The sequence below is a fragment of the Pollicipes pollicipes genome, unplaced genomic scaffold (assembly GCF_011947565.3).
Source record: "Pollicipes pollicipes isolate AB1234 unplaced genomic scaffold, Ppol_2.1 Scaffold_3087;HRSCAF=3621_pilon_pilon_pilon, whole genome shotgun sequence".
Lineage (NCBI taxonomy): Eukaryota > Metazoa > Arthropoda > Thecostraca > Pollicipedomorpha > Pollicipedidae > Pollicipes > Pollicipes pollicipes.
In genome coordinates, this window is record NW_023596225.1 from 30350109 (window position 1) to 30364267 (window position 14159).

The 14159-nt window shown below is 58.0% G+C and overlaps 2 protein-coding genes across 2 annotated transcripts in view; both read right to left on the bottom strand.

Annotated features, from left to right (window-relative positions):
- Positions 1–280: 280 nt before the first annotated feature.
- LOC119114757 (fat-like cadherin-related tumor suppressor homolog) lies at positions 281–6381 on the bottom strand. Its single transcript, XM_037238786.1, has 7 exons — positions 5681–6381; positions 5226–5393; positions 4740–4887; positions 4391–4498; positions 3947–4096; positions 1958–2264; positions 281–1752 (listed from the first exon to the last, which is right to left on the bottom strand). Exons 1-7 carry the CDS (start codon positions 5714–5716, stop codon positions 1611–1613), a joined length of 1059 nt encoding a protein of 352 aa, XP_037094681.1. The 5' UTR covers positions 5717–6381; the 3' UTR covers positions 281–1610.
- Positions 6382–8394: 2013 nt separating this feature from the next.
- The window catches only part of LOC119090030 (fat-like cadherin-related tumor suppressor homolog), a gene marked incomplete at its 3' end in the record, with an annotated part of 36556 nt that continues 30791 nt past the window's right edge, over positions 8395–14159 (bottom strand). Inside the window, exons 27-33 of the mRNA XM_037212826.1 lie at positions 13819–14022; positions 13343–13531; positions 12649–12863; positions 12015–12152; positions 10178–10321; positions 9175–9426; positions 8395–8859 (exon numbers count right to left, since the gene is read on the bottom strand). Coding sequence (XP_037068721.1) covers positions 8395–8859; positions 9175–9426; positions 10178–10321; positions 12015–12152; positions 12649–12863; positions 13343–13531; positions 13819–14022 — 1607 coding nt within the window. The remainder of the gene's footprint in view (positions 8860–9174; positions 9427–10177; positions 10322–12014; positions 12153–12648; positions 12864–13342; positions 13532–13818; positions 14023–14159) is intronic.

Consider the following 14159-nt stretch of genomic DNA (forward strand, 5'->3'; position numbering starts at 1 on the left):
CTGTATCTCACCGAGGTAGGATTAGCTTTCCCATTATGTTTGAAAAATCTCCCCGCCTCCTTGAAAAGACTCCTTGAGACCCACATAAAAGACAGGAGCGTTAGGAGTGCTCAAAACTGGACAGGGAACGGCTGTCTTGTTTGGACGTGTTTCTCGTTACGTATGAACCTGCATTGAGTGCATCACCTTGAGATGTAGCTCGATTGGATTCGCTTTCGGACATTGGACGACGCAAAAAGTTTAACCTTCGTCGAACTGAATAAATGAGACACCACTCCATACAAAACATTTATGTACAAAAAACCGGTAGGCATAGAATGCAGTATGTACAGAATGTATCACAGTTATGGCACGTGGTCACAAAAGCCCGGCGGACCTGTCCGCTCTCACCGCAGCGGCGCATTTAAACACAAATACCACCAGCAGTCGCTCCGAGCAGCACGCACGGACACATCAGTCAGACACGGCTCTCCTGACGCAGATCGCGGGCGGCCGTCTCCTTCCGGGTCGCAGCCAGACGAGCCTACGCCCGGTGGGTCCAGAAGCAGGCGAGTCGTCCATGCATGATCCGCAGCCGAGCGGCGATCGGCGCGTGACGTCACAGCATGCGCGGCACACGAAAAGAGGCGTGCAGTACGCGTGCGGCTGCTCCGCGGTAACGGCAATGCATGCACTCGCCACCGGGTACAGAACACGGGAGTTGCTGGCGGCACTGGGAGCAAGCCCACTCGCGCTGGCGAAGTGCCAACGCGGGGCAGAAATTAGTGAACCAAAAGCAGCGAGAGAGCACTAACAGATTACATGTCATGAACGCTAAACTAAATGTGGTCCCCCGGAAGCGAGGCCACCAGTCAATAACAAAACACAGAGCTGACGCCCGATCCGACGCTGTTCCGAGCAGTCGTTAAGTAAAAATGGGTACAAAGTAGCACCATTCATGCACTTTGTACTGGAATCTCAGCGGAGTTTGGCCAATACTTCACGCAGCAAGCGCCACCCATGCGGACGAAATTAAACTGCTACAATGGCAGTGCATGACTGGGACTGCTCCATCGCATAATCTCGGCTAAGGTCAAATCAAACTAAAGCTCGTTACGCGGCAGCCTGCGCTGACGTGGCTCCAGGCCGGACGCCCGCGCAGCCACCATCGGAAAACGCACAACACACGACAGCGGAGCTGTCTGCAGGCTGCACGGCGTTCTCACGAGGACCCGTCAGCCGCGGCTCCGTCCAGCCACAGCCGCGAACGACGGGGTGTGTCGATCACGGCTGAGGATCGGAGCACCACACAGTCGGAAGCCCATCTCACGGCGCCCGACGCATCGCGGTGCAACTCCGAGGACGGTCCTCAAAGGACTGTCTCTCGAGGAGTTACGCTGCCCGGGGACTCCCAGCACTCAGGTGGCCGCCGTCAGGAGGGCCGCCGTCGGAATGTGCCGGCCGCTGGGCCGGCGGGCCAGCCTCACCCCGGCCGACCTGAGCGCGAGTGTCTCCTCCGAGCTGGCCCGGCCGGCCGGCGGGCCCGGCGCCGCCCGTCCCACCGCGCGCCGTCGGCCGTCGGCCGGCCCGGCCTCTGAGATCGCGGCCCAGCTCCGGCCGGCCGGGCGCCGTCAGATGCGCGAGCTGGCGTCGTCCGACTCGATGTCACACAGCTGGCCGCCGTCCTCGCTCTGACTGCCGGCCGTCAGCGACTCCAGCTCGGCGTACGTACCCAGCTGCAGCGGCAGACGGTTGCGCGCCGGGTACCGGTACCTGCGCGGCACGGGACACGGACGGTCAGGGCCGTAGCTGACTTCTGAGTACATCACGTCACGCTGTGTTGTTTGAAGTACAGGTTGGTCATAGCGACTAGTGCCAACTTCATTGCTCAGCTCCAAGACGACGCTGACTTTCATCCCGGTGCCCAGCTGAACGTGCCGCCGGCGTTCCCAGTGAGCCCCGTCACAGGGTGGCTCACCTGTCCAGCCGGTGCAGCAGACCGTCCGCCTCGCCGTCCGTGTCGGCGCCGCTGTGCGCCGGCAGGTACAGGTTGGGGTGCGCCGCCAGGCCGTAGGCCAGGTCGCCGCCGGCCACCGACGACAGCTCGGACGCCGAGCCGCCCAGCTCGATGCCGTGAGCCGACAGAATGCGGTCGAAGTCGGTCGGCTCGGGCAGCGTGTCCAGGTCCGAGGTGATGTCGTCGCCGTCGCCCTCGCCCACGTAGTCGGACGTCTGGTCCTCGTTCAGCGTCTCCAGCACGTCGTCGTCGTCCGCCATGGCCACGCCTGCGCAGCACAGGACGTCATGAAGCTGCACGCGTTGCATGCTCCAGATTGGGGCGGAAGTTACAGTTTTCAGTTGCGTTTCGTTAATTTCAAAACTAGCGGTTTTTAACAGAACGTTAGGTAAAGGTGGTCCAAATTCATAAACGGATATGATGAATTGCCAACTCATTGTGGATAATTCTTTTTGGTTGGCATACATAGACGTGATGTAATATAAAGTATGTTCAATTTTGAGCGATGCTTGAACCCAATAGGACTAAACGCATTCACGAAACGTCAATTTGAGATCATGGTACGACATACGCAAACTAGCGAACATTGCAACAATCGGTTATTTTCATTTGGCTACGATACCGGGGATATTCATCATCGGCAAAATCTCGTTCATAAACTGATCACAGGTATACTCTCGTGCAAATTGCAGCGTAAGTGTGGTGCACTGCTATGGAGGTAGTGCTCGAGCATAAGAACGGTATTGGGGGTGGGATCAACAGGCTGTATGGGCCCGTAACCGAAACCGACAACCGAAGACAACAAAATCTGTTCCGTTGGCAAAACAATTCCGACTCAAAGCAGCAAACTGAACGTACGGTCTATCAACTTCATTGGTTTAAGCGGCGTTAGGAATAAGGTGAAAACTGAATCAAGCCATCGTCTTGATCAGCAACCAAATATAATGTGCTCATAGGCTTCGCAGAAGCAGACAAGCTAGCACAAAAAACACCTTACTTGAAAGCCCCAGTCCCGTTTCTATGCACCACTCAGCAGCGGCTGCGGCCTCTCCTCAAACAACCACGCTGTCTGGCCGCTGTTCCACCCAGCTCTCAGTACTTGGGGGGGGGGGGGGGGGGGGGGGGGGCACGGACTTATATCTGAGTGTCAGTGAACAAAATCGGACCATAGCAGAAAAAGCTGCCAGTTATGTCGTGTTGCAAGTAAATGTCCGGCCACGTGTTCCCGGACTCGCTGTCTCGTGATCTCGTGATCTGATACATCGAACAATCAGCTGGGAATGTTAGTTGAGACATCAAAGAGGAGCCCAGGACGCTTTGAGCTAGCTGTTGCCGACACACAAACGTCCGACCCAATTTTCTACGCATTGACACTTGCGACCGAAGTAGCCATCAGTAAGGATTGCAGCAGCGCCAAAAAGTGTTGCAGGTAATTCACTAAATTATGTTATAGCCTAGTCTATACTCCTGTTTCGTATCTTCTTCGGACACCTGGAAGGGGGCACAGAACCGTCGAAGAAAAATGCCCACAAAATGTTCACACATGTGAACTAGCCAACATAAGTGCGTGAAGTTTCGAACAGATACGCTTCGAACATTCTGCCAGTCACGTCTGCCCTCAAACTCAGACTTCGGCAAGATAGCAGTTTCATTTGAAATTGCCCAATGCACGACGCGGGAGTCTCACCTTACCGTGTATTTGAAGCTGAATGTGAGCACGACTGACTTAATTGCGTTCCCACATGCGAATGTAGCGTATAACGCACTTTTCCCCAGCTTACAAAACGCTTCGTTGAGTTTCCCATCTCTAAAGCACACTCCATCCACAATGTGTATGTATCCAATTCACAAAGCATTCCGAAATGCAAGGCATGTCGCAAACTGAGACGATTTATCTCCATATGAAGACTCAGTCGCAACCATGGCGTCGCAAAAGTCGATTTTACTCACTGGCAGGGGCGCGAACAGCAGTGTTGCTCTCGTTGCTCTCGTTGCTATGGTAACTGGACGTGTCCTTGACCTCTGACCCCGTGACCTCGGTGATGTTCGGCAGGGGATTCTGACTGGTGCGAACCCAGTCCGAACAGTCCCAGTGGTAATCTGAAAGGAACGTTGGCGTACGTTCATCAACATCATTGGGTTGTACATCAAGGAACGTTGGCGTTGGTAGTCTGAAATGATGCCGGGTAGATAGCTGAACCCGACCGGGAACGGAGTATAAAACATGAGTCCACACGACCCGCACAACACACGACCAGAAGCTGGCACAAAGGAGCACCCATTCATTGGAAGGGTGCAGATATGATCATAGGCTCAGCGGCGTGAGGAGAATGTCATTCACAACTTAAAGCTGGCCAGCAACCGATTGGCAGGCGTCATGCGGCGGGAGCTGACCTGGCGTTTCCGGGGAGGAGAGAGCGGTGGCGCCGCCCTCACGGCGCGGCTTGTCCAGCGGCGGCAGCTGGATCCTGTTCAGCGCCGCCAGCTGCGGGTCCGTCAGGTCTGCACAGACAGCGGGGGGCACGCGTCACGCCTGATGTTTGTCACCAGCCCTGAGGTCACCAAGCGGGCCACCAACCACCACCATCACCGCCAGATTAGGTCCTCATAACGTATGATCGATACAAATAATAGATGTCACGGTTTCCCGCGGGCCACCAAATCCAAGCCTATCGGGGTTCATCCAGACACGAACACTGCTTACATATAGGCCGGGCCACGCAGACAGCCATGAGACGCGTACCGTTCTGTATCTTGTGCATGTCGTAGTAGGAGGGCTTGATGTTTTTGTCCATGTCCCGGTAGGACTTCTCCAGAGTGTTGGTGGCGCTCATGTCGGAGGCTGTGGCCGCCATAGAGGGCGCCACACTCGCCGTGGGCTTGTTGAAGTTCTGAACACAGAAACGGAGAGGTCGTCAGAGGTCACGCGTCGCACTAGGAGAACATTCACCACAATAACAGGACGCCAAACAGGCGCTGTGAGTGACCTGCAAGTGCTGACAGGCGCTGTGCGGCGGACCGTCCAGGTCTGGGGAAGGTCTAACTGACCTGCAAGTACTGGCAGGCGCTGTGCGGCGGACCGTCCAGGTCCGAGAAGGTCCAACTGACCTGCAACTACTGGCAGGCACTGTGCGGCGGACCGTCCAGGTCTGGGGAAGGTCTAACTGACCTGCAAGTACTGCCAGGCGCTGTGCGGCGGACCGTCCAGGCCCGGGAAGGTCTAACTGACCTGCAAGTACTGGCAGGCGCTGTGTGGTGGACCGTCCAGGTCGTCGGCTGCCGACCCGTAGCTGCGGATGGTGTCCAGGTTGTTGAGCGTCGAGTATTGCGGCTCGGAGGCCCGGTTGTTGGCTCCGCCGGTGAACGACGCCGGACGGACCGGCAGAGTCGCTGCCACCTGCCGGACACACATGAAAACAGGTGCCCACAAGGACATGGGGTCGAGCCTGAACAGCGTATGTAACGAACGTAACCTACGTACATTTCACCTGATATACATCTCTGAGCTAGAAAACATCTCAACACCTGACTCTCCTCTGTGTTTACGTGCCTGAAACCTCTCGGTCGTTTAACCCGAGTACGTGAAAGTAGTCTGCACATGGCATGCCTGGCTGTGAACCGGCGACACGTAAGTGTTCACATCGAGCAACGATGTTCGTCGACACCTAGTGACAGCGCACGTACCGAGCTGTTGGCCTCCAAGTTGGACACCTTGGACATCCGCTTGTACTCGCCGCGCTGGTTTTTTGGCTTGATGTTCTGCAGCAGGATCTCGTTCGAGGCGTCCTGGTTGCCGGCCAGCGGGTGGCGCGGCGTGCGGCTGCGCTTGCGCCGCGACTGGCGCCAGCACACCACCAGCAGCACCACCAGAAACAGCGCCAGCACGAACGCCACGATGCCGACGATGTGCTCGAGCGTGATGGGCAGCCGGGCGGCCGGCGCCGCCGCCGTCAGGCCGCAGTACGTGCCCGTCCAGTTGGCCGCGCACAGGCAGCGGAACGCGCCCGGCACGTTCACGCACGTGGCGCCGTTGCGGCACGGACTCTGCAGGCACTCGTTGACGTCGACCGTGCACAGGGGCCCGGTGAAACCGCGACACTTGCACAGCGGTCCGAACGCGCCCTCCTCGCAGGCGCCGCCGTTGCGGCACGGGTTGGGGTTGCAGTGCAGGCCGTACTGGCAGCGCCGGCCCGACAGACGCACCGGACAGTCGCAGCGGTAGTCACCGGCCACGTTGGTGCACACGCCGCCGTGCAGGCAGGGTGATGAGGCGCACGGGTCCGTGTCCTGCTCGCACCGCTCGCCGAGGAAGCGGACTGCGCATGCGCAGCTAAAGCCGCCGGCGGCGGCGGCGGTCGCCGAGCAGCGGCCGCCGTTCAGGCAGGGCTGGTGGCCGCAGGCGTCCGGCTCGGCCAGCTCGGCCCGGCAGCGGGCCGACAGACGCACCGTCTGCTGCAGCCGCGCCGAGCGGCTGCTGTCGCGCGCGTGCAGCGGCAGCCGGTGGCCGTCCAGCTGAAGGTTGTCCAGACAGCCGGCGAAGCCGCGTTCCGTCTCGCGCGAGCCGTCCGAGCCGGCCGGGCGCACGACAGCACCCACGAACATCAGTCCATTGGCCACGCTCAGCACCTCGTAGAAGCCGGGCGCCGCGCCCTGCAGCCACGGCACGCAATCAGACAAACAGTCCGCCGCTGGTGTGTCGGGTGACGGAAACGCTACGCTACATGTCAAGACACAGTGCCCGCAAGTCTGGTAGAAATGCCGGCCCCAACCAATAGCCATCATTGACACCCCATGATATGTCATTAAGAAGGCGGGTTTACAACACACTGTATGCCCGCCTGCGTGCTTCAGTTATGAGCCGGGAATGATGGGGTCCTCACCTGTGCACCATAGCGTCCATCCACCAGCACCTCAGCTCTGTTGCCGAACCTCTTCACGAGCACGTTGTGCCACCGGTCATCGTTGAACTGCATGTCCGGCACCAGGACGCGCCCCTCACCGCTGCCGCAGTCGAAACGGTACTGAAGCTGACCGTTCACAATCTGAAATCCGAGTAAGGCCCATTATGATATCAAAATTATGCATGCAAATAACGCACAGCAGAACAGCAACCACGCAAATGGAAGGAGATCAAACCGACAATACGTCAACCAATATGCAATGAAGCCTACGCTGTTTACAAAGGATGAGAACCATCAGAGATTTTCAGAGCCAAGACGGGTGTCACGGTCAAAATGACAAAGCTTCTGCCATATTTGAGTCAGCTTCTCCACGTGGCCACAAAGAAGCGGTGACTGCACAACAAGCTACGCCAGCTACCTCTGACGTGCTGTACCCTCTCTCGTCCAGTGTTCCCAGCTGCCATCAGCACAGACAAGACGCTGACCTCAAGGATGCTGTACTCGACGCCGCCGGCCGAGTAGACGAGCGTGCCGGTCGGCTGCCGCGTCCGCAGGCTCAGCTCCAGGGTGAGGCGCCGCTCGGATGGCTCCAGCAGCCGGTACTCGGCGTACCCGTCGCCGTCCAGCGAGAACGGCGCGCGCGGCGTGTAGCACTGGCCCTGGCGGCACTCGGAGGCGAGCAGGCCACAGCGGGGGCCGGTGCGACCCTCCGGACATCGGCAGCTGAAGCCCGCCGCTGAGGCGTCCGGTATGCACGTCTGGTACTCGGCGCACGGCGAGCGGCCGCACTCGTTCACCAGCTCCGAGCACAGCTCGCCTGCCGCCACCAGAGCACAGGTCAGAGCACAGCCCACCCGCTCGGTTCCGAGGTCACCGTCAGAGCGATGTCAGGTCATCTGCGAGATCATGGCAAGCAAGAGAGCTAACCGACCTCCGCAGCTAGAGGCGAGCGCTCACTGCCCTGATCGTGTACACATAACACCGCTGCACATATTCTACAATATTTGACATTTCCAACTAAAATTCAGCACCACAATGCACGACAACTAGCAGTGCGGCGATTGGAAACTAACGTGTGCGAAATACGTCCGCTGACCTCACAGCCGAATACGCAGAGCTGGCCATGCGAGCGTAAAAGTGCTGCCGCGAGCAAGCCGACTGACCTCCGAAGCCGACGTGGCACTGGCAGCTGAGCTGGCGGCTGTGCTGCGGCGAGACGAAGCTGACCACGTCCGTGGCCACGCTCACCACCAGCTCGTCGTCGAACACGGCCACGTCGCTGCAGTTGCCGTGCAGGCAGGGCGTCGCCTGACAGCCGTCCTCATCGACGGCCAGCAGCGGCACGGCCAGCAGGCGGCTGACGGCGGCGCGGCCGGCCAGCAGCCGGCGCCGCACCACGGCCGCCTCCATCCAGGCCGGGCCGCGCCGCACGGCCAGCAGCACGGCCAGGTCCGCCGGCCGGGCGGCCCGGCTGCGCCGCCGACCGCCGCCCGCCGCCGCCGGCTGCACGCTCAGGATCAGCACGTCCTTGGCGCGCACCTTCAGCTGCTTGCGCAGCGCACGCCGGAACGGCTTCATGTAGCTCAGCACGAACGCCCGCGGCGTGAGGCTGGCCAGCGTCACGGAGACGGCGTGACGCGCCATCTGGTCCGTGATTTCGCTCACGTCCACCGTCACGGCCGTGTGGCTGGTGAACTTGCCGTCCGTCACGGACACGTTCAGCCGGTACAATCCGGCGTCAATGCCGGCCAGCGTCACCAGCGAGCCGTCGTCCGGGTCCAGCTCGAACAGGCGCTCGAGGCCGGCCTGGCCGGCCACCAGGCCGAACTGCAGCCGGTCGTACGGGTCCTGGTCGGAGGCGTGCACGCGACCCACCACGGCGCCCGGGAAGCTGTCCTGGTACGACTGGATCGACACGTGCAGCGGGATCAGCACCGGCGGGTACTGCGGCTCCTCGATTATCTGCAACGCAGCGCGTCAACGGTCAGCAGATTGTCACAGCCCTCCGTTGCCTATGAGGCCAGTGGCAAACCACTGTCCAGCTCTTCGATAATGTGCCGTATGTGACACGAATATTCAACCATTTGTCGAAAATGGCCAAAGCCCTGACATTCCAGCTTACGAATCGTTCGGGACGTTGTACGGCTGTGGGAATGTTGCGTCTATGACCAAATGCCGTTACGAATATTTTACACATAGTTCTTCAAGCCGGACCGTGCAAAAACAAAGGTGTCCTCTATCACTGCATTAGAAAATCCCAACGTCCCTTTCACTGACCTTGACGTCGACCCAGGTCTCGGAGAAGCGCACGTCATCACCGTTGTCGTAGACGCGCACCAGCAGCTTGTACGAGTTGCGCAGCCGGTGGTCAAACTTGGCGGCCGTGCGCAACTGTCCGCCGGCCGTGATCACAAACCAGTTGCCGCCGTTGCCCTCGGCCACCTCGAACGTGAACGGGCCGGCGTTCGGATCCTCGTCAGCATCCGTCACAGAGAACAGCAGCATCGGGTGGCCGGGAGGCTTATCCTCCTGCGGCCAGAGAGGGAGGAACTCTTCAGACAACATGGGGAGAGCAGCAGCAGCGGGTGGCCGGGAGCCTTGCCCTCCTGCGGCGAGAGAGAGAGAGAGAGAGAGAGAGAGAGAGAGAGAGAGAGAGAGGGGGAGAAAGGAACTCTTCAGACCACATATCAACTGGGGGGAACAGCAGCGGCTGGTAGTCGGGGGCCTATCCTCCTGCGGCGAGGGAGGGAGGGAGGAACTCTTCAGACCACATATCAACTGGGGGGAACAGCAGCGGCTGGTAGTCGGGGGTCCATCCTCCTGCGGCGAGGGAGGGAGGGAGGAGCCCTCCAGACCACATATCAACTGGAGGAACAGCAGCGGCTTATAGCGGAAGGCTTATCCTCCTGAGGCGAGAGGGGAAGGAACTCTCCAGACAACATGTCAACTGGTTGGACAGCAGAAGATGATGGCTGGAATAGTTCGGACAAGGTGTCAATCTTTCCAGAAGAAAACAAGGGCGTTCGTTTCAGAGAAAGTTGTCGAGACTGCCCAGGTATGCAAAGATCGATGAGGCTTATAGTACGATTAGCAACTAATAGAATCTGCTGAGTTTTCCTCCCAACCCGCTTGTTTAGTCTCCCGGTAACACCAAAGTAATACGAACATGTACATAAAACATGAGCGGATTGGTTTTGTCGAAGTGCCACCAGCAGGGAAATGATGCAGGGCACACATGCACTGTATCATATTGCCGCACTGCTTCTTCATCAGACCTCACCTGAATAATGGCGCTGTAGCGAGACTGAGAGAAGACTGGCGGGTTATCGTTGGCGTCGCTGACGTGGACGTTGATCTGGGCGGAGGAGCTGAGCGAGGGATCGCCACCATCCGTCGCCGTCACATCCAGACTGTAACTGGACACCTGACCCAAACAATAAAGCGTAAGGCGACAGCAATGTGTGAAAATGAGCTGGACACCTGACCCAAACAATAAGGCATAAGGCGACAGCAACGTGTGGAAATGAGCACGTTCAAGACATAATTGAAACTGCTCACAACCCTTGACGAAATTCAGGTGTAGAACGTCATCGACCACTATTGCAGTACAATCCATGGATAAAACGTGTGTCAGGTACTGTACAGCCTCTGCACAGCCCGGCGCAACCCCTGTCTGTTGCAACCAGAGCACGTGTCGGCCCCAGCTGCTTTGATCAATTCGCCTGACACCTCCGGACATACCGGCACCGTGGAGCCGAGGGGCGAGAAGCGAGCCGCGAAGCACCGAGGCGTGAACCTCAAATGCATGTCGAGCCCTACCACTGGTGAGCGTCAGCTGAGGCGTGAACCTCAAATGCATGTCGAACCCTACCACTGGTGAGCGTCAGCTGAGGCGTGAACCTCAAATGCATGTCGAGCCCTACCACTGGTGAGCGTCAGCTGAGGCGTGAATGTCAAATGTATGCCGAGCCCTACCACTGGTGAGCGTCAGCTGAGGCGTGAACCTCAAATGCACGTTAAACCCTACCACTGGTGAGCGTCAGCTGAGGCGTGAAACTCAAATGCACGTTAAACCCTTCCACTGGTGAGCGTCAGCTGAGGCGTAAACCTCAAATGCACGTTAAACCCTATCACTGGTGAGCGTCAGCTGAGGCGTGAATGTCAAATGCATGCCGAGCCCTACCACTGGTGAGCGTCAGCTGAGGCGTGAACCTCAAATGCACGTTAAACCCTACCACTGGTGAGCGTCAGCTGAGGCGTGAACCTCAAATGCACGTTAAACCCTACCACTGGTGAGCGTCAGCTGAGGCGTGAACCTCAAATGCACGTTAAACCCTTCCACTGGTGAGCGTCAGCTGAGGCGTAAACCTCAAATGCACGTTAAACCCTACCACTGGTGAGCGTCAGCTGAAGCGTGAGCCTCAAATGCATGTCGAGCCCTTCCACTGGTGAGCGTCAGCTGTCAGTTCGGGTCCGATATGTGCCGCTCGGTTGCGCGCCCTAACGTATTGTAGGAAGCATTTCACGATATGCACTCGGTTATAGTATAACTTGTCCATCCCGGTGGCTCAGTTGGTTTGAGTGTCTGCCTTCCGATACATCTGCCCTTGGTAGTGGGTTTCAGTGGCTTGGGCGCTCAACTTTTGCCCGAGAATATGATGGAACAGGCAGCAGCGGCCATTCGAAAGGTTAGGTAACGTTGGAGGGTAGAGCGCCCGTGCTCGTCATTAAGGCACGTACAACATGAGCGCCAAATAAAAAATGTAGTCGCCGCGCCCTGTAGCCCAAGTCATCATCATCAAGGCACGTGCAGCTTTCGCTACAAGATCCCACAATCGGATGGTGGAGTCAGGGCGGCTCATTAAACAGCCAGCGCTTAGCGTGGGCACTGGCCGCAGAAATCCATCCAATCAAAAGATTCGGACTAAGTCCAAACAAAACCCGTCCGACTGTCACATTTCCATTGTCACATCATACAACCGGGTCGACTTACCCGCAACATATGATGAGACAATAGAAAATGTCGTCATGTTCATGCGTCAGTTGCCCACTGCAGCTAAACATATTTTATCAGAACTGGCCTCGCTACTTTGGCTCCGTATCACCAGCCTACGCACCATTTCTCTGTCGAGCTGCGTGGCGACATAGAGGTAGCCCGAGTCGGCGTCCATGGCAAACTGGCTGTGCTGGTCACCGCCGGTCACCGAGTAACGCACCCGAGCGTTGGCGCCCGAGTCCAGGTCAGCCGCGTGCACCTGGCGACGCGGCGTGCCGGTCAGGCCACATCCGGCGCACCTGGTGCTGCGCTGTGTCGGCCACAGCACAGTGCACTCCCAGCGCGGATCCCCCACCCGGCTCAACAGGGCAGGCCGGACAGATATCAGTATGGGCTGTCGGCTGGTGAGCGCAGGCTCACAATATGGCTCATGACGTGACTTCGGGCTAGGTTGCCTGAAGGGGCTGCTGCTTTCTTTTCTCCGGCAAGCGGACAGGGAGCGCGAATATGGTAACCCGGCACGACACTGCGCAGGCAAACCACATCAACACTGCTGGACTGGCCTACACTGTGGTGGTCACATGCAAATGTCTAACCAGCGGAATTGAAAAAAGATCCAGCAACACACGTTTCACAACACACAGATAAACACAAACGTCTCCCACGTCCTTAGTCAAGCTAACGATCAACTGCTTCAAACGACACACATTTCTGTGACGTCACAAGATTTTCAGTGGCCCCAGCAGTTCACATACCTGCAGGAGGCGCTCTCCTGTGGCCACATCCTCGCGGATAACAGCGCTGTACACCTCCTGCCCGAACACCGGCGCGTTGTCGTTGCAGTCGAGCACGGTGACGTTGACGGTGGCGTGGTTGCTGAGCGGCGGAATGCCGCCGTCCCGGGCCTCCACTGTCACCATGTACTCTCTGGCTCGCTCAAAGTCCAGCTCGGACATCACCGACACAATACCTGTCGGAACACACACAGGGGTCACCATGTACTCTCTGGCTCGCTCAAAGTCCAGCTCGGACATCACCGACACAATACCTGTCGGAACACACACAGGGGTCACCACGTACTCCCCAGCTCGCTCAAAGTCCAGCTCGGACATCACCGACACAATACCTGTCGGAACACACACAGGGGTCACCAAGTATTCCCCAGCTCGCTCAAAGTCAGCTGGGACCTCACCAACACAATACCTGTCGGAACACACACACCGGGGCCACAATGTACTCCCGGGCACGCTCAAAGTCTAGCCGGGACCTCACCGACACAATACCTGTCGGAACATACGCCTGGGTCACTAGGTACTCCCGGGTACGCTCAAAGTCCAGGTGGGACCTCACCGACACAATACCTGTTAGAAAACGCACATGTGTCGCCATGTGCTCCTATACCCGCCTTGAAGTACAACACAGGCACCTAGAATGCTGACAAGCACGCACCTGTTTTCGGGTTGATCTGGAACATGTTGTGTTCGTTGCCGCCAATGATGCTGTAGCTGATCTCGGCGTTGACACCAGAGTCCCTCGAGGTGGCCAGAAGTTTGAGAACCTCTGTCCCAACAGTGGTGTTTTCCAATGTCGTCGCGTGGTACAACGTTTTGGTGAACTCGGGCGCGTTGTCGTTCACGTCTGTGAGTATTTCAAACAAATGTCAGCCTTGACGAAGAGCCAATAAATTACCACCACACACATCACCCGATATCGAACAAATGCTAAAACAAAGATGCGAAAATAGCCTTATCTGACAACACTGTAAGACGCACCCTGCATAAGAAGCATGACAGTAACCCTTTCCACAACACAAGCAGGCATACCCTGCACCAGCAGTATGACTGTAACCCTGCTCACAGCACAGGCAGACGTACCCTGCACCAGCAATATGGCTGTAATCTTTCTCACAGCGCAGACAAACGTACCCTGCACTAGCAGTATGACTGTGGCGGTGCTGGACAGCTGGGGTGTGCCGCCATCCGTGGCTCGCACGCTGATGTTGAACATGGCCTGCTGTTCCCGGTCCAGCGGCCGTCCCAGAGTCAGCACGCCCGTCCTCGGGTCCAGCAGCAGCCGGGCATCGTCGTCGTCCTCCTCCACCAGACTGTACTCCAGTTCGGCCGACAGGCCTGGGAACGGCACAGTCTCTACAGTCAGACTGTGGCCAAGATCGATTCACACGCCTGAGAACGGCACACCGAGTACCTACTGTCAAACTGGGACTAGGATCGGTGCACACGCCTGAGAACGGCACCCCGGGTAGTCT

What these genes read in the sequence shown, in the direction of transcription:
- LOC119114757 (XM_037238786.1), bottom strand. Translation starts at nt 5,716, where the DNA reads ATGTCCAAGGTGTCCAACTTGGAGGCCAACAGCTCG. An exon ending in ACTTGGAGGCCAACAGCTCG is followed by an intron (nt 5,394 to 5,680) that starts GTACGTGCGCTG and finishes TGTGTCCGGCAG; the next exon opens with GTGGCAGCGACTCTGCCGGT. An exon ending in CTCCTCCCCGGAAACGCCAG is followed by an intron (nt 4,097 to 4,390) that starts GTCAGCTCCCGC and finishes CGTTCCTTTCAG; the next exon opens with ATTACCACTGGGACTGTTCG.